The sequence below is a fragment of the Solanum lycopersicum genome, chromosome 7 (genome assembly GCF_036512215.1).
Source record: "Solanum lycopersicum chromosome 7, SLM_r2.1".
In the NCBI taxonomy this organism is placed as follows: Eukaryota; Viridiplantae; Streptophyta; class Magnoliopsida; order Solanales; family Solanaceae; genus Solanum; species Solanum lycopersicum.
The window spans coordinates 59,277,850-59,304,941 of NC_090806.1; the positions used below are offsets into that span (position 1 = coordinate 59,277,850).

The 27,092-nt window shown below is 34.5% G+C and overlaps 1 protein-coding gene across 1 annotated transcript; it reads left to right on the forward strand.

Annotated features, from left to right (window-relative positions):
* Positions 1-1,405: 1,405 nt before the first annotated feature.
* gad2 (2-oxoglutarate-dependent dioxygenase 2) lies at positions 1,406-3,081 on the forward strand. The gene is made up of 5 exons (NM_001246846.3): positions 1,406-1,593; positions 1,675-1,889; positions 1,964-2,229; positions 2,310-2,619; positions 2,691-3,081. The coding sequence occupies exons 2-5, from the start codon at positions 1,686-1,688 to the stop codon at positions 2,937-2,939; spliced, it is 1,029 nt and encodes a 342-aa protein (NP_001233775.1). The 5' UTR covers positions 1,406-1,593; positions 1,675-1,685; the 3' UTR covers positions 2,940-3,081.
* The last annotated feature ends 24,011 nt before the right edge of the window (positions 3,082-27,092 follow it).

The following is a 27,092-nucleotide window of genomic DNA, read 5'->3' on the forward strand; positions in this document are numbered from 1 at the left end:
TTAAAATTATTGAGATTAAGTGGATCAAATTGGGTGGGTCAAGACTCAATCCATCTTTAGCCCATTTGAGCCTCATTCAAATCCAAAGTAAACTTGGGCGATTAGGACCCAACCCGATTTATGTTCTACCTATTTTTAGAGGTGTTCGCGGGTCGATATGATTGGTTATTGGTTAAAATTAAAATCAAACTAATTTAATCGATTTTATGATTATCAAAACCAAACCAAATCAAATATAATATATATTTATGGTTTGATTGTTGTTGATTTCAATTCAGCTATTAACTATAGAAAAAATTCAAAATGCAAAAAAGTGTTAACAATCAATTCAAAATGAAAATAGTTAGGATGACCGACATTACATAACTTTCAATCATTGAATTTACTATGAATAAAGCTTCAAAATTAGTCCCCCATCCCATTTTATATGAGGAGTTTGATTCGGTTTAGAGTTTAAGAAAAAAAGGAAAAATTTTAAAACTTGTGGCCTAAAATGAATTATAGAAATTTGTGCTGATGCAAATAATTTCATTATGGGTAAAATATACATTTTATAGTCAAACTGTTATTTAATATAGAAATATGTCATTTTTTTAGGACAGACTAAAAATGAAAGTAAGTCATATAAATTGGGAAAGAGTAATTATTTTGGCATAAAAGGAAGAGACATTGACATTTTCAATCTCATAAAGGATTATCATACACATTCATATACATGAAACCAATAAGATAAATATTCTCGCCTTGGACATTTTTACTTTTAATAAGTAAATTATAAATATACGTGACGAAAACGATCTTTAAAATTCTTTGTAAAAATAATATAGTATATACATGTAATAATGAAATATATGTATATAATTTGTCAGTTTCGTCCGTTTTTCTTAAACGATCATAACAATCCAAATACTTTCGTTTTAAAAAATCCAAAATTAAACAACGCCTAACTCAGATAAAATCAATTTATTTAATCAGTTTGGTTCGATTTTTTAATTTGGATCAATTTGTATTCTTACCGTTAACACCCAACCCATTTTAATATCTTTAATTTCAATTTAATTCACCATTTGACACCCCTATAGAATTTACATAGTTATTTTGTAGTATTATAAAAAAGGTTAGAACAATATATGTGTAAGATTATATCAATATTTAATACATTTCTTATTTATCTATGTAAGATATTGATTGAAAATTTTAATATGTATATTTTAATTTAACAAAAATTAAAATTTATATATTAGATATTTAAGATAGTTTCTCTGTACAAAATAATATTAATATTAACACTAACACTATATTGATTGTTATCACTTTTCCGTAATTTGACTCTAAATTTTATAAAATCAGCTTAGCAAAACACTTCTCAAATAACTTACCCACATGTGAGTTGTTTCTATTTTTTAAAAAATATTTGTTTTTAAAATGTGTAATTTTTAGTGGCATGCTCTAAAAAAAAATAAAATTATCTGAGCATCAGTTTTGGTTATGCAATTTCCTTCCCTATAAATGGCCCTCCATATCTCAAATGAGATATCAAACAATTTGCAGAAGTAGTAGTATTAACATTTAGAAGATAACTTTGTTTCCCAGGTAAATAAATCAATAAATCCTCCTTTTCTTTGTTTGTTTGTTTATTTGTTGAGATATTTATGATTTTTGGTTTTGGTTTAGATTGATTGTCAATGGCGGATCTTCTCTCGAACTGGTCAAGCACATTAGAAGCAGTTCCTAAAAGTCATTGCATCCCAGAGCATGAAAGACCATCAGATCCAGTTGAAATTGGCGACAGTATTCCAGTCATTGATTTGGGAAAAGCTAATGGTGAAGAACGAAGTGTTGTTGTTAAAGATCTGTTGAAAGCTTTTGAAGAATATGGGTTTTTTCAGGTACGCAACTCTGTTTCTTTTTTTTTTTTGTTCCCGTTAATGTGAAATTGAAATGATGATATATGAACAAACAGATAATCAATCATGGAGTACCTGTAGATCTAATGGATGAAGCAATGAAAGTGTACAAAGAATTTTTCAGTCTTCCAGCTGAAGAAAAAGAAAATTATGCAAAAGATGCAGCTAATAATACCAATAGGGGTGCAGCTACACTGTACAGTAGCAGTGCTAAGCATTATGATTCAGAGGAGCATCGTTACTGGAGAGATGTGTTGGAACATAGCTGCAATCTTGATGGAGAAGACAAAAAAACTTGGCCCGATAACCCTCCAAGATATAGGTACCTACCTATCTAAACTATGTATGGTTTAGCAATTAATTTCCCTCTTTTCTTACACATGTATTTTGGTTGTACTTCAGGGAGGTTATTGGTGCCTATGGTGATGAATTGAGAAGGGTGAGCAAAGTTATCTTGGGTATGTTAAGTGAAGGGCTAGGTTTGGAGGCAGGGTTCTTTGACAAAGAACTTGGGCAGAGAATGCTTGTGAATCACTATCCAGCATGTCCAAATCCAAGTTTAACTTTGGGAGTTGGTGGACATTGTGATCCTAATCTCATAACCATTATCCAACAAGAAGTCTATGGTCTTCAAATATTGAAGGATGACAAATGGATTGGTGTGCAGCCTATTCGCAATGCATTTGTGGTTAATTCTGGTTTACCAATTACGGTATGTATGTGTGTAGGTCTTCTCTAACACCCCCTTTTTTTCTTCTCTTATAATGTTTGCTATGCATACAGGTATATAGCAATGGAAAGCTAACTAGTGTTGCACATCGTGTGGTGACAAACACAACTGAGTCACGAACCTCCATTGGTACTTTTATTTGCCCACATGAGATTGTTGAACCTGCAAAAGCACTTGTTGGTCCTGAGAATCCTCCACAGTTCAAACCCTTCCATTGGGGAATCGATTTTATGCCACATTACCTCAGCAAGAAATCAGTGTACCACGCTTCATTGGAGCCCTTCAAAACAGAAGCTAATTAAGCATTAAGGATATATCAAATCTATGCTGCTGCTGCTACTACTTCTTTTAATTTCCACTGAAATAAGAGCTTTAATTCAAAATGTCTTTCTAGTTTGTATTCTACTTACTTCATGAATAAGAAACTTCCAATCCTATTCTCTACTGGTTTCGATCTACATGAATATTTTATTATTTCCATTGCATTTTCAATCAGAAATTGTGCACAAAACACTAACAGAAAATCTCAAGTCACTAGATCGATTTGTGCAATTATTAATCTAGTAGTTATATACAAAATAGTCAATATGTTTCTTTCTCATGATAATGTAATTGCAAGCACACTGTTTGGTTGCGCAAATATAGTTAAATAATCAGATTAACTTTTAAACATAAATAGTTAATTATTATAAATTTAAAAATAATACTTGATAAGTATACATTTTATAAATAATATTTTATATTCATGTTTAATGTCATGTTTATGACTAACTTTTTGTATATGTTACACTATAAATAGAGGCAGAAGGGTTCCTATTGTATACACTTAAAGTTTTGATGAATATTTTGAAGAATAAGAAATGCTCTCATCTTGTCTCCTATTTCTATTGTTTTATCTTTTATATTTCTTGTCTTATTTTGCTTTAGTTTTACAACACGTTATCAGCACGAATGTTCTGTCATAGAAAGATTGAAGCAAAGTAAACAAAAGAAGGTAAAATATGTTAGGATCAAATCCACGCACACACACTTGACGAATGAAGAACACAAGAACTTTAGAGAGAAAGAGATGAGAGATCTAGAGAGAGAGAAAGAGAGAAATCAATATTTCGTGGTAACACCCCGTGAGTAAACTTCCACGGCGGTGGGGTATATATAATAATAAATCAGAGTATTTTTGGTTACAGAGAATAAATGGAACTTCCTAAAATTTAGGTCGGATGGGGGGCTTCCGCCCCCATAACCCCCCGGCAACCTCACCGCGAAAGTTGAACCGCGTGAACATTAATATATCACAGTACATCAAATATTAATCAGGCTCCACAACCTAACAATCCTCCCACTTGGAGACTGATTCAGTCATCCAAAAAATACATTCTCAAAAAAAAATCTCTTCATCATCAACATCTTTATCGCACCGCAACATCTGTAGCAACAACTACAGAAGACCAACAGAGGTTTTGCATAACCCCAGTTTCCCAACATCAACACATTTCGTCAACATGTCTGCCGGGTTCTTTGCACCCTCTATCTTCTCCAAACACATATCACCATCCTCAACTGCCCTGCGAGCAAAATGGTACCGCCTTCTGATGTGCTTTGTCTTCGAATAATAGACTGAATTTTTCACCAACTGTATGACACTCTGGCTATTTGAGTAAAAAATATTCTCGCTCTGCTTCTTGCCCAATTCCTCCAGATAATCTTCCAGCCATAACATCTCTTTCCCAGCTTCAGCTATTGACACATACTCAGCTTCAGTAGATGAAAGAAATATGTACCTCTCATATATATCAGAAGCCACTTCACAACTTCCAATGCTCTTTCCTCAGGTTAGCCATATACCTGCTAACAACTCCCAGTGCATGTGCTATATCAGGTCTAGTGTAGACCATAACACACATCAAACTCCCAACTGCTGAAGCATATGGAACAAGTGCATGTGCTATATCAGGTCTAGTGTAGACCATAGCACACATCAAACTCCCAACTGCTGAAGCATATGGAACAAGTGCCATATGCTCACGCTCCTCGGCTGTCTTGGGTGACTGCTCCTTTGACAATTTAAAGTGATTTGCCAATGGAGTAGTCCTGGGTTTAGCATCATTAACCCTGAATCTGCTCAACACCTTCTCAATGTACAACTCTTGAGATAGATTTAAAGTACCAGCAAATCTATCCCGAGAAATCTCTTCAGATTATTAACCTCCATCATACTAGATCCTGCAATCAACATTTCATCCACATTCAGTGTATTTCTTGAAGTAACAACACGGATCCTTTTCAACTTTGCAGAATCCATTCTTGATCATAAAGTAGTCAAACTTCTTGTACCACTGCTTTGGTGCTTGCTTTAGTCCATACAAGCTCCTCGTGAGCTTTCACACCATGTGTTCCTTGCCTGGAATCACAAATCCTTCCGGTTGCTGCATATAGATCTCTTTGTTCAGATCTTCATGTAAAAATGCTGTTTTTACATCCATTTGCTCTAGATGTAAATTCTCCGATGCGACAATAGTCAACATAATTCAAATAGAGGTTAAATTCACAACAGGAGAGAATATTTCGGTATAATCAATACCTTTCCTTTGTGAATATCCTTTAACCACTAAACGAGCCTTGAACCTTCTTTTGCCATTTTGTTCAATCTTGATTCTGAACACCCGCTTGTTCAGCAAAGCTCTCTTTCCTGCAGGTAACTCAGTCAACACTCATGTGTCGTTCTTCTCAAGTGACCTCATCTCATCATCCATGGCTTGCTCCCACTTGATCGAATCTCCACCTGTAGGGCCTCATCAAAAGACTCTGGTTCCCCCTCATCAGTCAGCAATAGATAGTGTAATGAAGGTAAATACCTATCTGGTGCCCTGATGGTTCTGGATGATCTCCTTAACACCTGCTCAGATGTAACATGCTCCACTTCAGATTCTTCAGTAAGAGTTAGTTGAGTATCTGCTTCGACATCTCTGGGGTTACTCTTCTCCAACTCAACTTTAACTCCCACTTTCTTTGTAATCTCTAGATCATTCTACTCTCTGTCCTTGTACAGGACAGACTCATCAAATGTCACGTCACAATGTCTCAATATCTTTCAGTTTTTGTCATCCCAAAACCTGTAACCAAACAAATTAGAACCATAGCCTATGAAGTAACACTTCACAGCCTTGGCATCAAGCTTGTCTCTCTTTTCTAGATCGACATGAACATAAGTGGTGCAACCAAAAGTCCTCAAGTGTGAGTACTTGAGTTCTTTTCCTGTCCACACTTCCTCTGGAATCTTGAACCCTAAAGGAACTGATGGTCCCCTGTTGATCAAGTATGCAGCTGTGCTCACAGCATCCGCCCAAAATATTTTGGGTAGCCCACAGTGTATCCTCATACTCCTTGCACGCTCATTCAATGTTCTGTTCATCCTCTCAGCAATTCCATTCTGCCTTGCCTTACCAGTAACTATTCTCGTCAATTTGATTCCCTCAGCCGCACAAAATTCCTTGAACTCTAATTTGTCATACTCTCCTCCATTATCAGACCTTAGGCATTTGACTTTCAAACCGGTCTGATTCTCAACTTCAGCTTTCCACTTTTTGAAAGTTGCAAACACATCTGACTTATGCTTCAAGAAGTAAACCCATACCTTCCTGCTGAAATCATTAATGAAGGTAACATAGAATCTGGATCCTCCAAGTGATGATACTAGAGATGGTCCCCAAACATCTGTATGGACCATTTCCAACCACACTTTCTTTGGCTTTCTAGGAGTCTTTGTGAAGCTTACTCTTTTCTGTTTTCCCATAACACAACTCTCGCAAAGACCTATATCAACAGACTTCAGGCCCTATAATGCTCCTTTTGCAACCAGCATCTTCATTCCTTTAACATTCATGTGTCCAAGTCTGTTGTGCCACAGACATGAACCTGAAGCTCCTTCAGAAACAACGACCATGTTAATACACCCTGCAGTGGTGTACAAGGTTCAAGATTTGGTGCCACGAGCTACTACCATAGCACCTTTCACAATCTTCCACGAACCTTTCCCAAACTCTGTTGCATATCCCGTGCTATCCAACTGACCAACAGAGATCAGATTTTTCTTGAGCCCAGGAATATATCTGACATACTTCAATGTCCACTGGTTTCTCGAGGTGGTCTTTATGCAAACATCCCCCTTTCCATCAATCTCTAATGCTTTATTGTCAGCAACATACACCTTTTAAAAAATTCTCGATTTGAAATTTTGGAACAACTCCTTGCTTGGAGACGAATGGAAAGATGCACCAGAATCCAAAATCCATGATTTAACTGGGCTGTTCACACTAAGGATTATAATATCCTGAATGTCCTTTGTTGAATTTACAGAATCATTGTCATCTCCAGAATTCTGATTTTGTTTCTTCTTTGTCTTTGCAAAGCTCGTTTGAAAGTGCCTTTTTTATTCACAGGTCCAACAAGTCACGTTTGATCAGTTCACGGATTTTCCTCAATTCTTTAATTTTAATCGACCATGTTGATTTTGGCCTTTCGTCTTACTTCTCCCCCTTCGGTCAATGCTAAAAGCATTGCCCCATGAATCTCCCACTTTTCGTTTGCAAATACTTTCACTAAGAACAACATCACGAATTTCATCAAACTTCAGTTTCTCAGATCCACGGGAACTGCTAATCGCAGCAACAACAGTATCCTAAGACTCAGTCAGAGATGACATCAAAATCAACACCTTATTTTCATCTTCGAAATTAATATCCACAGAATTAAGTTGACTCACAATCATATTGAACTCGTTTGTATGATCAGAAATAGATTCATTCTCAAACATCTATAAATTGAACAACCTACGCATCAAATATACCTTGTTCATTGCCGATGGTTTTTCATACATGTTTGATAGTGCCTTCAACAGATCTGACGTAGTCTTCTCCTTCACGATGTTGAATGCCACGTTTCTTGACTAAGTCAACAGGACCAACCCGAGAGCCTGGCGATCCTTGAGCTTCCACTTCTCCTCCGTCATGGATTCCAGCTTCACCCCGGTCAACGGTTCGTGAAGATCTTTCTGGTACAGATAATCTTCGATCTGCATCTTCCAGAAACTAAAATCGGATCCATCAAACTTCTCGATTCCAAGCTTTGAACTATCCATCTTCAGTGATTGTGTTGAATCTCCTTAGCTTTGATACCAGTTGTTAGGATCGAATCCACGCACACACACTTGATGAATGAAGAACACAAGAACTTTAGAGAGAAAGAGATGAGAGATCTAGAGAGAGAAAAAGAGAAATCAATATTTCGTGGTAACACCCCGTGAGTAAACTTCCACGGGGTGGGATATATATATATATATATATATATATATATAAAGAGAAATCAATATTTCGTGGTAACACCCCGTGAGTAAACTTCCACGGGGTGGGATATATATATATATATATATATATATATATATATATATATATATATATATATATATAAATAAATAAATTAGAGTATTTTTGGTTACAGAGAATAAATGGAGAATAAATAGTACTTCTTAAAATTTAGGCTAGATGGGGGGCTCCCGCCCCCATAACCCCCGACAATATCACCGCGAAGGTTGAACCGCGTGAACATTAATATATGACAGTACATCAAATATTAATCAGGCTCCACAACCTAAAAATTCTTCCACTTGGAGACTGATTCAATCATCCAAAAAATACAATCTCAAAAAAAAAAATCTCTTCATCATCAACATCTTTACCGCACCGCAACATCTGTAGCAACAACTACAGAAGACCAACCGAGGTTTTGCATCACCTCAATTTCCCAACATCAACATTTCGTCAACATGTCTGCCGGATTCTTTGCACCCTCTATCTTATCCAAACACATATCACCATCCTCAACTGTCCTGCGAGCAAAATTGTACCGCCTTCTGATGTGCTTTGTCTTCGAATGATAGACTGAATTTTTCACCAATTGTATGGCACTCTGGCTATTTGAGTAAATAATCTTCTCGCTCTGCTTCTTGCTCAATTCCTCTAGATAATCTGCCAGCTATATCATCTCTTTTCCAGCTTCAGCTATTGCCACATACTCAGCTTCAGTAGATGAAAGAAAAATACACTTCTAAAGCCTTGACATCCAACTCACTGCTGTTTCACCTATGGTGTAAATGTACCCACATGTACTCTTGATCGAGTCCACATCTCCACCAAGATCAGCATCCATAAAACCCTATAGAGTCACCTTGCCTTTGATAGTACATCAAATATTAATCTGGCTCCACAACCTAACAAAATAATTGTGTTTATTTTCTCTCAGAAACAAGGTAAGTTATTGTGGAATCTATTTTATATTTTACTTGTGAACAAGATGAATGATCCATATTATTGTTAATATGTATTTTTTTCATCTATGACTATATATACTTTCTTTTTTATGTGAAACTTTTTTTATATTTTATTTATGATTATGCTCATTGTTTTACTATACATAAGTTTTTAAATTATTTTGTTTTGCGTGTGAAATATTTTGGATTCACATGAAAATTGAAAACGGGATGGTGGTTGTGAGAAGCTTTAATTTAGTGTAATTGAATTATTATTTTTTTAGTGTGCAATTGATTCTTTGATTTATAACGGTAATTCAATACCTTAATAATTATGCATCAACCATAATATAATATAATGCTATATGTCTCTGTTCTGACAAACTTAAGATATTGATACATACTTTGTTGAGAATATTTTTATTGTGTTTCTTTTGTTCTATATTTATTTGTGCATGTTAACCACAAAGTGACAATATTTTTTAAGGTTCAATGGTGAATCTAATTATATTTGGTTTATCATGTCATTGATTGAGGGTAAGACGAAAAGAATTTAATTCCTATCGTACCAAGAGGGTAATACATCGAGTGAGAGTCCTGATGCACCATGATAATAAAATATTGGATTGGGTCCCAACAAATAATGACGTAAAATGACTTCCTATGGGTAAGAGGTTGGGTTCACGTCCCAACATTATATAAAGACGATGTAACAACCATTGAGCATATTGATATGCTCTTGACAAAAATCATGAAATTTGTCCAATTGATTTGCTCCATTCTTTTATGTGAATGTGGTAGCATGACATAATATGTCTGAAAGTCACAAATGGTTAAATGTATGAATATGAGTGTGGTAAAATAATGATCGAAGGTGGTAATTAAAAGGAAGAACATTTTGTGTTCTTAAGATGATCCTTCAAGTGTGAAGGTAAGTTTTTGTCATCAAAGTGGTATGAAAAGTTATTGGGCATATTGAGTTGGTGCAGCCTAATCTGAAAGTTTTTAAATCCTCCATTAAAATAAAAGAATACAAAATGATAGTACATTTGGTACATTTAATCTCTTAAAGTGATGTTGAGGTGAGTCACATAAATTTGATAAATGTGAAAGTATGACAATGAATTTCTAATAAAAACTTATAGGGCATGTTCAAATGGTAATGATCCATTTCTTAAAGAAAATGTGACTTGTGTTCTTATGGATAAGAAAATATCCATGAATTGTTGGATAAATGACACATATCGTCTTTACGGGAGGTTTGAGATATTGAAAAGAAATATTTTGACATAAATGACCATTTAGTACTACACAAATATTGTGATATGTTAAATTATGAACTATTGAAGGACAAAAGAAAGAAATAGTTCTTCTCTATAAAGGTTATGGTCATGACCAAACAAATTTGTCATTAGTTGTCAAGAAATAAGTCTTGCATGTGATAATTTTAACAATGACAATAATAATATTGGTCTCCTTGAAGGAGATGGTCACCATAAGAATGACATTGTGAAAATTATGGTAGTATACAAAATTTTTTGATAGTTCTGAAAGGACTAATTGTTACTATTTGGAGGAATGACATAATTCATAATATTGGGGTTGTAGTAAGTTTCAAAAGAAACTTATAAGTTTCGGAAGAATTGAAAAGAAATATTATATTGATACTGTAAATTATGGGAAGATTTAATATCTTCAAATTTCTACAATCAAAGTGGTAATAAATATTTACGTATAAGATTATCCATTTCTTTCCATTGTTTGTTGTATACATTTATGGACATGGTGATGGAATCACATGCAAAATTTAACTAGAAGTTTACTTGAATAAATATCAGTTGGCATAATCGATTGGCCATTCCGATTCAAATGTGATGCAGAGAATTGTGGTTATATGTTGAAGAAATAAAAGATTCTTCAAGAATTCTCTTTTGTAACTTGTTCTCGTGATAAAATGGTCACAATACCAGCTAAGGTTGAGATTGTATCTCCTAAAACTATTTGAAACATATAAAAAGATAAATATGAGTCCGTTCACCTGCCATGTGGTTTAATAGATGCATCTATGCTATGGTAATATGTGAATTTGTATCAACTTACAAATTGATTTTTGTAGGATTGTGTGCTCAAATTATTAAATTAAGAGCATAGTTCCAAATTATAAAGTCATATTGATAATGATGGTTGCTTTAGCAGAAATTGTATGTCTCCAATTATAGCTATACCATTGATTATGAGAACAAATCTCTCAAATCACATTTGGTGTGAGATGAGTTTATTTAACATGTATGCATCAAGCCAACAATGTTCTCCCAACACAATTGGTTCAGGATCAGGAATCAAATAATTTCCATCTAAAAATTTAATGTGCGCACATATGATTTTATTGCTCATTGCACCAAGATCCCCAAATGAGGTTGAGGGTGAATATTAGATTTCCTAACATTAAGGGGAGATATGTATAACACCTGAAAATTATGTGTGGGATGAATTATCTAGATCCTCATTTTTAAAAAATGTGAGCTTGAAGTTCAAGAGATAATTCATTTTCAAAATATTGCAAGTAATTGCCAAAAATATTTGCTGACCTATATTTATAAGCTGTAAATGCTCCAACAAATAGTCCTTGAAGGACAGAGTCTATGATACGCTAGAAGCGTGATAGACCATCGATTCCAAATGTAAAACTCCTTGATAAAGGAGGGGAGCAAATTATCAAAATGGTCATTGCTAATGAGGCAAGTGCTTTGAAAGAGCACTATGACATAACATTTCATAAAACCTTGACAATGGTTCAGGTACCTGAAAATGATAAAAAATGAAGAGATCTTGATAAGTTATGTCGTATTGAAATTGATATTAAAATGAACGTCGACGGTATATTTGATATGATGTAGCACTCAGTGCTATAAATGTTTATAAGGATCTTAAATTCAAATCTGTCATATAGTGTGGACAGATAAATAATTGACACTATCCAAGTATATTTTGTTTCACTTAGAAAAGTAATGCTTTTGAACATATAGTTCATAGATCAAAATATATGTCAGTGAGGGTACAAATGAATCATTGTGCGAAAGTGTAATCGTAAGATATAAAGTATGGTTCGTGCCTTGGGGCATAAAAATATTTTCAAAGAATTCCTGACATTATTAAATGGAGCTATGTTCTCCAATAGTGAATGCAATGAGACTTGTTTCAGTATGGCAATAGATGAAATACTTGAATATGTATAATGATTGATTATGTCTAACTTGACGATGAAGGTTAAATGAAAATCTTTGAAGGATTTAAAAGGTGTTAAAATAATTCCATTGAGTACGCAATTGTTTTGAGACTGCTTGACACAGAAAAAGAATCTTTTTGATCTCATAAAAATGACTTAAAATGTCATGTATTAGTGCAATTGGTGCACTTACATATTGTTGGTTATGAAAATGCTAGAAGATTATTTGATATACATAACGAAAGTTATGTGAAACGATTGTCATAGTATCATTTAAGTTATGAAAAGAAACTACAAAGTAAGTGACTCAACGCATAAAGATGTGTGATTTTCTTTGAGAAGAAAAGATGAGCTTCAATAAAATTGAAAGGATCAATCTCTGAGTCAGAAATGATTTGATTATGTAGATGCAAAATATTTATTTGATCCCCGCATAAAGATCAATCGCAAATGAACTATTTATTTACATATAAAGGTACAACAATATCTTGGTGTTCAAAGAATCAAACATTGGTCACCACTTCTTCAAATAATGCAGAAATGATATTGATCTATGAAATAATTAAGTCGAGAGTGTGTTTGGTTGGAATCATGATTTGTCATATTCAACTAACATGTGATTTTCCCTTGGCAAAGGATATTTCAGTTACTATATACGAAAATAATATTGAAGGGAAGACACAATCAAATGAGATCGGCCGAAACATATTTCACCAAAAGTATTTTTCACATGTGATCTTCAACAAAATAGTGAGATTGACGGTCAAAGACTCTTTCAAGTAATAATCTTGTAAACTTATTTATTAAAGATTGCCAACATCAATATTTAAGAAGTGGTAATGCAAGACTGAAATGCACTATTTCAAGATATCAAGTAAAGTTTTTATCAGGGGAAGAAAAATACGCGTTGTACTCTTTTACTTAACCATGGTTTGTCCCAATTGGATTTTTCTGGTAAGGTTTTCAATGAAGCAACATTCAAAGCGTGTTAAATGATATTTGTACTCTTAACTAGGATTTTTTTCCACGGAGTTTTTTCTTAGTAAGATTTTAACGAGACATATTATCTATGGACATCCAAGGTGAAGTGTTATAAAATAATATATTGTGGATGTCCATTACACACAATGATTACTACATTACTTTCCTCCGTCATAAAGATAATCCACTACGCCAAAAAAGTTACTACATAACTTCCCTCCATTATGAAGGTAACCTCCACCTTTTATGATAATTATTTTTGTAACCTTTAACCTCCATAACCTCCTTCGTTATATTCATGTATAATGTCATGTTTATTACTAACCTTTTGTATGCCTCTATGTTACACTATAAATAGAGGCATAAGAGTTTATATTGTATACACTTAAAGTTTTGATGAATATTTTGAAGAATAAGAATCTTTTGTCTCCCTATTTCTATTGCTTTATCTTTTATATTTCTTTTCTTATTTTGATTTAGTTTTACAAAAAGAACCTCATTTAATGAAAAAAACATATACAATAATTACATGACTGAGCAAATATATCCAAGGTTTCATAATTCTGTCAGGCATCTCCAATCCTACTCTCTATTTTACTATTTAAATATAGAGTTTACTATTTTTTCAGCAATCAATTCAATCTATTTTTTTTATTTTCTAAAACAAATTTGTTCCACTCTTCTCAATATTATATTAGTATTTCTATTTTATACTTATTTTCTTATTTCATAATATAGTTTTCTTCCTTTCTTTCGAGTAATCACTTTATATAATTTTAATGTCATATAAAAATTCAATTTATTCAAAAAATTTATTTTATTTGAAATAAGTCTTATTCTAAATTTATAATAACATTCATTGCGAATAGATATTATATAATATACAAATTAGCGAACATAAATTGCAACGAAAATTGTTGTAGTAATTATGGTTTTATGGGTGAATCGGGTGTACCCTTGTAGAATTATAAAACTGAACCTAAAACCCTACAAAAAATGAATTAAATCTGATTGGGTAAGGAAAAGACCAAAATACCCCTTACTATGTTGGATAACTTTTCTTATTTAGACAGTCTGACTTCAAATAAGCATATCTCCCTCATACAACTCAAAGACCTTTAATTTGATATCTTATGGGTCGCTTAACTCATCTTGTCTGAAAGTTATGGTCGTTTGAAGTTTATCCAAAATTTAAAGAAACTAAGGAATGACTTGAATGAATTCTCTTTAATTGTTTTTAGAATTCAAGGTGCTACATCTAGTGACCTGAACACTCAAGAAATTATAGATTCCTCGATAAAATCTTACTTACAATGAAGGATGGTTCGAGTCTTAGTTCGAAAAATTTCCGAGGTGTTACAAAAAGACCTTTTCACCAGTCTGAAAGAAAGACTCATTAAGAATTATTTTGGCTTTGGTAGTTCACTTTGATTTAAAGTTACACCAAATGAATGTGAAAATTGCATTTTTAAATGGAAATTTCGAGGAGGATGTTTATGCGGACCTGTAACATCTCGCAACTAGAAAGAACTAGAAAAGAGTTTAAATCTGAAAATACTTATTTTTGGAAAGAATAAGAAAATGTGGAAATTTTAATTAAGTTAAAAAGTGAGTTTTTGGTCAACTTCGAACGACCATATCTTCTAGCTTAGGGTGAGTTAGATGTAGTTGCAAATATAGTTGAAAAGACCTTAGAATAATCTTTCCACCACTGCCTAGTTTGTGCGATTCCGAGTTTGGATGAGTGAGTTATGCCTTTCGGAAATTGGGCAGTTGGATTAAGGAAAGCTCAATCCGAATTTGGGAAGGGAAAATTTTTTTCTTACCTATTTAAATTAATTTGTTTATTTAGGAATCAATTGGGTAAAACTAGACCTTTGTTCAGTTTAGAAAAATAGAATTCACGCTAGGGCTTGGAGAAGAGAGAAAGGAAGAGAAAAGATGAGAGAATTCAAAAATCGCCAAGAATGCTCAAGCTCTGCGTGTGAAATTCATCGGGGGTGATCCCTAAATAGGTATGTGAGATCACATAGTGTTGGGTTAGTTCTTCCACATGTCAATCTTGTTTAAATTCAACAAATCTAAGTTATTTGAATGTTAAGAAAGTGAGTTTTTTAAGAAAATTATTGAAATTGTTGTTAAATTCTTGATGGTTTTGTTGTTGAAGTTTTGACTCATGCTTCTGGGTGTAATTTAGGAATGAATATATTGTATATTGATAGTACTAATGATCCTATGTTCGTGGGGAAATAACTAAGAAAGATTAAAGGGTTTAGAGATGGAAAATGAAGGAGAAAAGTCGACAACACCTAAGTACAGGAGTTGTGGTGCTGCGCCAGCCAGAGCGCTAGCTCCCCAAGCTGTTATCTGTAAGATGATAGTTGGCGCCCCACACCTCTTAGAGTGCAATGGATAACAATTCTCCCTATTCTTCTCCCACCTTTTCGTACTAGTTCGTAGTGATGTACCTATGTCTTTTAGTTGATTCCAGAACTTAAAGATACATCTAAACATCATGAAATCATTCATAAACATGAGTTCATGAACCTTGAATCCATAATCCAATTCAAGAAAAGTTAAGATCAATGTCAAAGAAACTAAGATTCAAGTCTAGAAGTTAAGAAGCAAGTCAAAAAAAAAAATTCTTAAAAGTTTTCAAGAGTCTTTAACAATGTTTAACTTTGTATTTCAGACTCAAGTTCACGGTAAGTAAAGAGTAAATAGTTGAGTTCATTTCTCAAAAGTTATAAGGGAACTAAGTATTCCCTAAGAGTTTATAAATGTTTTCACATTTCAGATAAGAGGAAACCAAGATTTCTTTAAAGAGTTTTGAGCAAGAAAAAGAAGCATCGATTCCAACAGAGCTTTTAAGCTAAGTGTTAAGAAATTATCTCAACACAAAGAAAGAAGTTGTTTTAAACACATATGAGCTAAGTATATTTTTGGGAGTAATATTGAGCACTCATATGGAGATGCGAGTTCATATTAACTTAAGTCTCCATAAACTATGTAGCTATCGTGGGTGTTAAAGGATCATATTTTTTATATGATCACTTAAGTTAAGCTAGTGAATCCACTAAGTTAAGTAGTTCTATGCGACGATAAAGTATAGAGAAGTTCTGGAAGCGTGGGCAAGACATTGTATCACCACTTAGGCTCATAGTGGTTGTTATTGGTTAGAGAATCTCCCACAGAAACTATATTACTTCATCTTAAATGTAAAGTTGAGTTTGTTTATTGCATTTTTTAACAAACTAAGTTGCTAACACTATTTTACAATATATATATATATATATATATATATATATATATATATAAATTTATATATTAAGTTAAGTTATTCATGAGTTGAGTAGAGTCAAGGTAAGTGTTCCTTCTCAATATTTTCAAGCTTAAGTTGTTTGTAGCATTCCAACTCACATACCCGTACATTCAATGTATTGATGCTAGTTGACCTGCATCATTTTATGATGTAGATGTAGGTAACTAGGATCTACATTCGGTGTACCATTGATCGAGAGTGCAATTTAGAGTCAGTTGGTGATCCTCGTTACATTTAGGAGGACATCTTTATTACTGGATTTTCATTTTCAGTTGTTATATTATTGGGGATCTTGTCCCAACATCCTTATTTGTTTTTAGAGGCTTCATAGACAACTAGTGTAGTTCTTTTGGCTTATTCTTTTCAGTTTTAAACGGTTAACACATGAGTTGTCACTTTGGCTAAGTATTACTTTCAGTTATTTCATGAGCTATCTCTTGTGTTTAAGTCTTCCGCTAAGTAACTAAGTCAGACCAAGGGTCCACGCAAGTCCAATAATGATCTTCGAGTGCCAGTTCCGCCTAGGGTATGGCAGGACCAATCAGAGGTTTCAAAATTAAATGAAAAAGATCAAATAATGTGTAAACTGAAGAAGTTAATATATGGACTCAAACAATTCTCACGACAATGGTATATGAAGTTTAATGATACCATAACATCTTTTGGATTTAAGGAGATTATCGTTGATCCGCGAATATACCAAAAGATGATGAGTGAGAGTAAGTTTATATTTTTAGTTTTGTATGTTCATGATATTTTACTTGTTAATATTGATTTAGGCATATTGTCTGAGAAGAAAGACTTTCTCTCTATGAATTTTAAGATAAAAGATATGAGTGAAGCATCCTAGGATATAAAATATTTCATGATAGATCACAATAATTATTGAGACTATCTCAAAAAGGTTATATCGAAAGAGTCCTAAAGATATTTAACATAAATAATTGTTCAGCGAGAATAGTTCCTATTAAAAAAGGAACAAATTTAATTTTGTTCAATGCCCAAAGAATGTTGTAAAACTAAAGGAAATGGAATCAATTCCTTACTCTTCTATTTTTGAAAGTTTGATGTATGTACAAACTTGCACATGATCGAATATTAATTTTGCAGTCGAGTGTAGAAAGATATCAAAGTAATCTTTCAATTGATCACTGGAAAGCTGCAAAGAAAGTTTGTGGAATGTTATGATGCCACAATTCCTGCATTATGACTGTGGAATTTCATTTCAAGATTTGGGGTTGTCGACACCATTACCAAGCCGCTGAAAATTTATTGTGATAATATTACATCAATATTCTTCTTCGGGAACAATAAGTATTCTAAATGTGTCAAATATATGTAATTGAAGTACTCTACTATTAAAGAAGAAGTTTAGAAACACATAGTTTTACTTGGGAATATTAGAACTGCTCTCATAATTGTGGATCCGTTAACAAAGGTTTACAACCAAAGACATTTAAAAAGCATGTTCAAAGAATGAGCCTTGATTGTACTTACAATTGATACATTTATAATGTTTTTACACTCTGAGCTCAATTATGTGTTTGTGATATATATTAATGACTATCTTGTTTCTCACAATGGTGTACACATTATTATTTCGAGATATTACAAGATAAGTCTCCATGAAACATTATTGTGGACCATATTGTTATATGTTTTTTATAATTTATGAACATAGTATGATAAGTTGCTAATGTAGTAGTATATGAAAGAAAGTATGTAGCATAAAATTTATGTACAACAGCCTTAACTCGCATTAGTAGTTTGTTATATTGTGGTATGTATGTTGGACATTAAATAAGAGATCTTTTGTATGTGTTAGGTAGTGGAGCCTGATTAATTTTAGGTTTTCCTATTTATTCTCTATTTTAGGTTTTCCTATTTATTCTCTATTTTAGGTTTTTCTATTTATTCTCTGTAACCAAAAATACTCTGATTTATTAATATAAATATACCTCACCACCGTGGAAGTTTACTTACGGGGTGTTACCACGAAATATTGGGTTTTCTCTTTCTCTCTCTAGATCTCTCATCTCATTCTCTTGAAAGTTCTTGTGTTCTTCATTCATCTAGTGTGTGTGCGTGAATTTGATCCTAACAACTGGTATCAGAGCTAAGGAGATTCAACACGATCACTGAAGATGGATAGTTCAAAGCTTGGAATCGAGAAGTTTGATGGATCTGATTTCAGTTTCTAGAAGATGAAGATCGAATATTATCTGTACCAGAAAGATCTTCACGAACCGTTGACTGGGGTGAAGCCGGAATCCATGACTGAGGAGAAGTGGAAACTCAAGGATCGCCAAGCTCTAGGGTTGATCCGGTTGACTTTGTCAAGAAACGTGGCGTTCAACATCGTGAAGGAGAAGACTACGTCCGGTTTATTGAAGGTACTGTCAAACATGTATGAAAAACCATCGGCTTTGAACAAGGTATATTTAATGCGTAGGTTGTTCAATTTATAGATGTCTGAGAATGGATCGTTTCTGATCAAATAAACAAGTTCAATATGATTGTGAGTCAACTCAATTCTGTGGATATTAATTTGGAAGATGAAATTAAGGCATTGATTTTGATGTCATCTCTGCCCGAGTCTTGGGATACTGTTGTTGCTGTGATTAACAGTTCCTGTGGATCTGAGAAACTAAAGTTTGATAAAAATCCTGATGTTGTTCTTAGCGAAATTGTTCGCAAACAAGAAGTGGGAGATTCATCGGGCAGTGCTCTCAGCGTTGATCGAAGGGGGAGAAGTAAGACGAAAGGCCAAAATCAACATGGTCGATCAAAATCAAAGAATCGAGGAAAATCACTGAACAGATCAAATGTGACTTGTTGGAACTGTGGAGAAAAAGGATACTTTCGGACGAACTGTACAAAGCCAAAGAAGAAACAGAATCAAAAATTTGGAGATGACAATGATTCTGTAAATTCAGCAGAGGACATTAGGGATGCTCTAATCCTTAGTGTGAACAACCCGGTTAAATCATGGATTTTGGATTCTGGTGCATCTTTCCATTCGTCTCCAAGCAAGGAGTTGTTCCAAAATTTTAAATCTGGAAATTTTGAAAAAGTATATCTTGCTGACAATAAAGCCTTAGAGATTGAAGGAAAGGGGGATGTTTGCATAAAGACCACCTCAGGAAACTAGTGGACATTGGAGGATGTCAGATATATTCCTGGGATCAAGAAAAATCTGATCTCTTTTGGTAAGTTGGATAGCACGGAATATGCAGCAGAGTTTGGAAAAGGTTCGTGGAAGATCGTGAAAGGTGCTATGGTAGTAGCTTGTGACACCAAATCTGGAACCTTGTACACCACTGCAGGGTGTATAAACATGGCCGCTGTTGCTGAAGGTGCATCCGGTTCATGTCTATGGCACAACATACTTGGACACATGAGTACTAAAGGAATGAAGATGCTGGTTGCAAAAGGAGCATTAGAGGGTCTGAAGTCTGTTGATATGGGTCTTTGCGAGAGCTGTATTTTGGGCAAACAGAAAAGAGTAAGCTTCACAAAGACTCTTAGAGAGCCAAAGAAAGTGCGGTTGGAAATGGTCCATACAGATGTTTGGGGACCATATCCAGTATCATCACTTGGAGGATCCAGATTCTATGTTACCTTCATTGATGATTTCAGCAGGAAGGTATGGGTTTACTTCTTGAAGCATAAGTCAGATGTGTTTGAAACTTTCAAGAAGTGGAAAGCTGAAGTTGAGAATCAGACCGGTTTGAAAGTCAAATGCCTAAGGTCTGACAATAAAGGAGAGTATGACAAATTAGAGTTCAAGGCATTCTGTGCAGCTGAGGGAATCAGATTGATGAGAACAGTTCCTGGTAAGGCAAGGCAGAATGAAATTGCTGAGAGGATGAACAAAACATTGAATGAGCGTGCAAGGAGTATGAGGATACACTATGGGCTGCCCAAAACACTTTGGGCGGATGCTGTGAGCACAACTGCATACTTGATCAACAGGGGACCATCAGTTCCTTTAGGGTTCAAGATTCCAGAGGACGTGTGGACAGGAAAAGAACTCAAGTACTAACACTTGAGGACTTTTGGTTGCACTGGTTATGTTCATGTTGATCCAGAAAAGAGAGACAAGCTTGATGCCAACGCTGTGAAGTGTTACTTCATAGGATATGGTTCTGATTTGTTTGGTTACAGGTTTTGGGAAGACAAGAACAGAAAGATTCTAAGACATTGTGACGTGACATTTGATGAGTCTATCCTGTACAAGGACAGAGAGCAGAAGGTTCTAGATATTACAAAGCAAGTGGGAGTTGAGGTTGAGTTGGAGAAGAATAACCCTAGAGATGTCGAAGCAAATACTCAACCAACTCCTACTGAAGAATCTGAAGTGGAGCAAGTTACACCGTAGCAGGTGTTAAGGAGATCATCCAGATCCATCAGGGCACCAGATAGGTATTCACCTTCATTACACTATCTATTGCTGACTGATTAGGGGGAACTAGAGTCTTTTGATGAGGCCCTACAGGTGGAGGATTCGATCAAGTGGGAGCAAGCCATGGATGATGAGATGAGGTCACTTGAGAAGAATGACACATGGGTGTTGACTGAGTTACCTACAGGGAAGAGAGCTTTGCTGAACAAGTGGGTGTTCAGAATCAAGACTGAACCAGATGACAAAAGAAGGTTCAAGGCTCATTTAGTGGTTAAAGGATATTCACAAAGGAAAGGTATTGATTATGCTGAAATATTTCTCCTGTTGTGAAGTTAACCTCTATTTGAATTCTGTTGAGTATTGTTGCATCGGAAAATTTGCATCTAGAGCAAATGGATGTAAAAAACAGCATTTTTACATGGAAATCTGGACAAAGAGATCTATATGAAGCAACCGGAAGGATTTGTGGTTCCAGGCAAGGAACACATGGTGTGCAAACTCACCAGGAGCTTGTATGGACTAAAGAAAGCACCAAGGAAGTGGTACAAGAAGTTTGACTCCTTCATGACCAAGAGTGGATTTTGCAAAGCTGAAAAGGATCCTTGTTGTTACTTCAAGAAATACACTGATTCATATGTCTTTCTAATCGTGTATGTGGATGATATGTTGATTGCAGGATCTAGTATGAGGGATATTAACAATCTGAAGACAAGGTTGTCTGCAGCGTTTGAGATGAAAGATTTGGGTCCAGCAAAGCAGATTTTGGGGATGAAGATTTCTCGGGATAGATCTGCTGGCACTTTAAATCTATCTCAGGAGTTGTACATTGAGAAGGTGCTGAGCAGATTCAGGGTTAATGATGCTAAGCCCAGGACTACTCCATTGGCAAATCACTTTAAATTGTCAAAGGAGCAGTCACCCAAGACTGCCGAGGAGCGTGATCACATGACACTTGTTCCATATGCTTCAGCAGTTGGTAGTTTGATGTATGCTATGGTCTGCACTAGACCTGATATAGCACATGCAGTGGGAGTTGTTAGCAGGTACATGGCGAACCCTGGGAAAGAGCATTGGGAAGCTGTGAGGCTTCTGAGATATCTGAGAGGTACATCCAGTACTTTTCTTTGCTTTGGAAAAGGCAAGGTGACTCTACAGGTTTTTGTGGATGCTAATCTTGGTGGGGATGTTGACTCGAGCAAGAGTACATCCGGGTACATTTACACCATAGGTGGAACAGCAGTGAGTTGGATGTACAGACTTCAGAAGTGTGTATCTCTTTCATCTACTGAAGCTGAGTATGTGGCAATAGCTGAAGATGGGAAAGAGATGATATGGCTGGAAGATTATCTTGAGGAATTGGGCAAGAAGCAGAGCGAGAAGATTCTTTACTTAGATAGCCAGAGTGCCATATAGTTGGTGAAAAATCCAGTCTATCATTCGAAGAAAAAGCACATCAGAAGGCAATACCATTTCACTCGCAGGGCAGTGGAGGATGATGATATGTGCTTGGAGAATATAGAGGGTGCAAAGAACCCGGCAGACATGTTGACGAAATGTGTTGATGTTGGGAAACTGAGGTTATGTAAAACCTCAGTTGGTCTTCTGTAGTTGTTGCTACAGATGTTGCGGTGCGGTAAAGATGTTGATGATGAAGAGATTTTTTTGAGAATGTATTTTTTGGATGACTGAGTCAGTCTCCAAGTGGGAGAATTGTTAGGTAGCGGAGCCTGATTAATTTTAGGTTTTCCTATTTATTCTCTATCTTAGGTTTTCCTATTTATTCTCTGTAACCAAAAATACTCTGATTTATTAATATAAATATACCTCACTGCCGTGGAAGTTTACTTACGGGGTGTTACCACGAAATATTGGGTTTTCTCTTTCTCTCTGTAGATCTCTCATCTCTTTCTCTTGAAAGTTCTTGTGTTCTTCATTCATCTAGTGTGTGTGCGTTATATTCGATCCTAACAATATGGTCATTGAGCCAAGTGAGAAAATATAAGAATTATTTCTTACTTATGAATCAAGTTTACTTGTGATCCAAGTAATAACATAAATAATATTTAATGAATAATAGATCTTGTCCGTACATTGGTCTCTTGATCGACGTACCAGATTAAGTTTTAACCTCTATAAATTGATCCTCCTTCCATCCATTAGGGTTACCACATATTCTCTACATTAGTTTCATTGCTGACGGTTGTGGTAACACAAAGCTAGGGTAAGGATATAGAAATCAATTTACAAGGAGACATTCATTTTAAGACATTAAAAAGGAAAAGCGGGACAAATAAATTAAAATGGATGAAGTATTAAGCTTGTCTTTTCAATTTTGATATTTTTGCATTTCACAACTATAGTATATATTCACAAACACGGGCCATGCACCCTAGTAGTATTCAACAAAAGACAAGCAACCTGATTAAGGAGATTACAAACAATACAACCAAATTATATACTTAATAACAATAATACTTTGGAGACATAACAATACTACAGTCTACAATGTTGGAATTAATGCATCAATGTTTAGTCTTCCGAAATTGTCTCTTAGTTTTTCAAGAAGTCTCTTTAGAATTTCGTAGTACATGTATCTAGTGAATTGTGATACATGTATTCAGTTATTTGTGCAAGAATTTTTGTTTTCTATTTTGAGTAGTATAAATAGTGATGTAGTTGATGATTGTAATCATCTCAAGTGGCCTTACGTAGCCTATGATAAACTTGAGCATTCTCCAGAGATATTATTTTTCGTTCCATATGTCCTACAAATTGGTATCAGAGCCAGATTTTTTTGTTCTTAATCTGGAGTTAGGTGAAGAAAAAAATATAACATCCAAAACAAATGAAGGTGCTGATTTTTCAGTTGTTTTACTCTATTTTTTGGTTGAACTGATTTTGAACACTGGAAGATAAGAACGAGAACACATTTGAAAGCTGAAGGTTTGTGGACTATTGTTACAAATGGCATTGAAGATCCAGACAACGATGGTGATCTTACTGTAGCATAGATGAAAAATCTGGAGGCTAAGTATCGTCGAGATGCAAAAGCCTTGAGCAAAATCCAAATGAGAGTCTCAAGAGGATATTTTGCAAAAATTGCTACTTGTGAGACTGCAAAGGAAGCTTGGGATTTTCTGGAAACTGAGGTATATGATGGTGAAAAGGTACGCACTATAAATCTTCAAACTCTTAGAAGAGAGTTTCAAAATTTAAAGATGATAGATTCTGAAAAAATTGATGAATATTGCACAAGAGTCATGAATATTGTTAATGAAATGAGAAATCACAGTGATACAATTTCTGACCAACAAGTTGTGGAAAAGATTCTAATTAATGTCACAGAATGTATGAGTACATCATTGCTATTACTTAGGAGAGAAGAAATATCTTTCTAAGCTTTCCATCAAAGAGCTAGTTGGATCATTTCGTGGACACGAGAAGCGAAGATTTTTTCATGAATATCAACCCAAAGAGACGGCTTTCCAATCTAAAACAAATAAGAATTCTCAAAATTTCTCAAAAAATCATCAGAAGAAAAATCACAAGCCAAAAAAGAAGCAGGATCATGATGGTTCTTCCAAGAAGGTTTAAGAAAAAGGTGAGAAAAATCTAGTCTTTGTTGTAAAATTTGCAAAAAGACTAATCACTATGTAGAAAAATGTTGGCACAAAGGCAAGCCCAATGTAACTTTTGTAAAAAGTTTGATCACGTAGAAAAGGATTGTTGGCACAAGAAATGGGGGCAAGCATTTTTTTGTGAAAAACATTATGAAGAAAGGGAAGAAAACCTTTTCTTTGCTTCTAAATCTGATGGTTCAACAAAAAGCAATGAATGATATGTTGATAGCGGTTGTAGTAATCACATGACTATTGATAAATAGACTTTCCTCTCAATTAATAATAGCATCACTACTAAAGTGAAGGTGGGGAATGGAGACTTAGTGGTGCGAAAGGTAAAGGTACTATTTTGATCAACATAAAAGGATGCGGTAAGCAAATTCATGATGTTCTTTATGTTCCTGACTTGGAAGAAAATCTGCTTAGTGTTAATCAACTCATGGCAAATGGTTATTCTCTTGTATTTAGAGATAATTATTGCAAGATTTATGATAAAATTGAGCCAAATCAAGTCATTGTTGAAGTAAAGATGATAAAAAGAAACTTACATTTGCAATTTCATTACAATGCATTATAAAATGAAATTGTAGATGATTCATGGCTTTGACACAAAAGATTTTGTCACTTGAATTTTCATGGTTAAAAGCTTCTCAAGCAAAAGGACATGGTTCAAGGCCTTCCTGAAATAAATACTGAGGTGGATACATGTGAAAGTTGTATAATAGGAAAGCAACACAAGAAGTCTTTTCCAAAAGAGGTGTCTTGGAGAGAAAGTGTACTTTTGGAACTAATTCATACCGACATTTGTGGACAAATGAAGACTCCATCTCTTGGAAGTCAAAGGTATTTTTAAATCTTTATTGATGATTTCTCAAGAATGACTTGGTTTTATTTCTTGAAAGAAAAGTCAGAAGCATTCCTACATTCAAGAAATTTAAATGTAGGAATGATATACTCCTCAAAAAAATAGTGTATCTGAAAGAAGAAATTGAACAATTGTTGAAATGGCTAGAACTATGATGAATGAGAAAGGGTTGCCAAAATATTTTTAGGCAGAAGCAGTGCATACAGAGGTTCACATCCTTAACAGGTGTCCAACAAAGGCTCTAAAGTACAAGACGCCAGTTGAAGCTTGGAGTGGAATTAAACCTTCTGTAAGTTATTTTAAAAATTTTGGGTGTATTTGTTATGCTCATGTACCTGCTGAGAAAAGAACAAAATTGGATGAAAAAGTCAAAAATGTGTCTTTCTTGGTTATAGTGATGTGACAATAGGACATAGGTTTCTCAATGTCAAAACTAACAAACTTTTTGTTATTAAAGATGTCATTTTTGATGAAAAAACAACATGGAATTGGGAGGATAAAAAGATAGATAATACTGCTATCACATCTTCAAATCAGGAAGAGGATGAGAAAGATGAAGATGTCTCTCAAGAGAAAGAAATCCCAGATTCAGATAAGGAAGAACCGCCTCCAAGAGGAATAAAAATGTTGAGTGACATTTATCAAAGATGTAATTTTGCCGGTGTTGAGCCAGAAAATTATGAAGAAACAATAAAGCGTGATGTTTAGAAGAAGGGCATGGAAGAAGAAATTCGAATGATTGAAAAAAATAATACTTGGGAGCTTGTGACTATTCCTAGAGAAAGAGATGTTGTAAGTCTAAAATGAATTTACAAAATCAAACTCAATCAGGAAGAAGATATTCAAAAGCACAAAGCAAGGTTGGTTGCTAGAGGCTTCACGCAAAAACCAGGTATTGATTTTTATGGAACTTTCTCTCTAGTTGCTCGTCTTGAGACAATTAGAACTATAATTGTTGTTGCCACACAAAAGAAATGGAAGATATTTCAACTTGATGTTAAATCAACATTTCTGAATGGAAAATTTGATGAAGAGATTTATATTGACCAACCTCAAGGATTTTTTGTTCAAGGGGGAGAAAAAAAGGTGTATAGGCTAAAAAAACTCTTTACGGGCTGAAGCAAGCTCCAAGAGTCTCGTACAACAAAATTGATACATACTTTCTGAAAAATAATTTTCAGAGAAGTAAGAGTGAAACCACTTTGTATGTGAAGAAAGAACATGTCAGCATTATCATTGTTTGTCTCTATGTGGATGATTTGCTCTTTACAGGAAATGATGTAAAGATGATGCGAACTTTCAAATAAAATATGATGCAAGTTTTATGAAATGAGTGATCTTGGGCTGCTAAATTATTTTTTGGGCATAGAAGTTTCTCAAGTGAAAGAAGAAATTTTCATTTCTCAAAAGAAGTATACTAAAAGTATTCTTCAAAAATCCAAAATGATGGATTTCAGGTCTGTGGCCATACCAAGCAAATGAGAAGTTTAAAAAAGATGATGGAGAAAAGAAAGTTAATAGCTCACTTTTTAGGAGTTTGATTGGAAGTTTGCTATATCTTACTTCAACAAGGCCAGATATTATGTTTTCTGCTAGTTTATTATCCAGATTCATGCAAGAACCAAGCCAAGTGCATTTTGGAGCTGCAAAGCGTGTTCTACGCTACTTGCAAGGAATAATGAATTATGGAATAATGTACAAATTTGGAGGAGATTTGAACTTAATTGGTTAT

Excerpts from the sequence above, each read along its gene's own strand:
- gad2 (NM_001246846.3), top strand. The coding sequence starts at position 1,686 with ATGGCGGATCTTCTCTCGAACTGGTCAAGCACATTAGAAGCAGTTCCT. Across the intron at positions 1,890-1,963 it reads AAGAATATGGGTTTTTTCAG|ATAATCAATCATGGAGTACC; the intron begins GTACGCAACTCT and ends ATGAACAAACAG. Across the intron at positions 2,230-2,309 it reads GATAACCCTCCAAGATATAG|GGAGGTTATTGGTGCCTATG; the intron begins GTACCTACCTAT and ends GTTGTACTTCAG.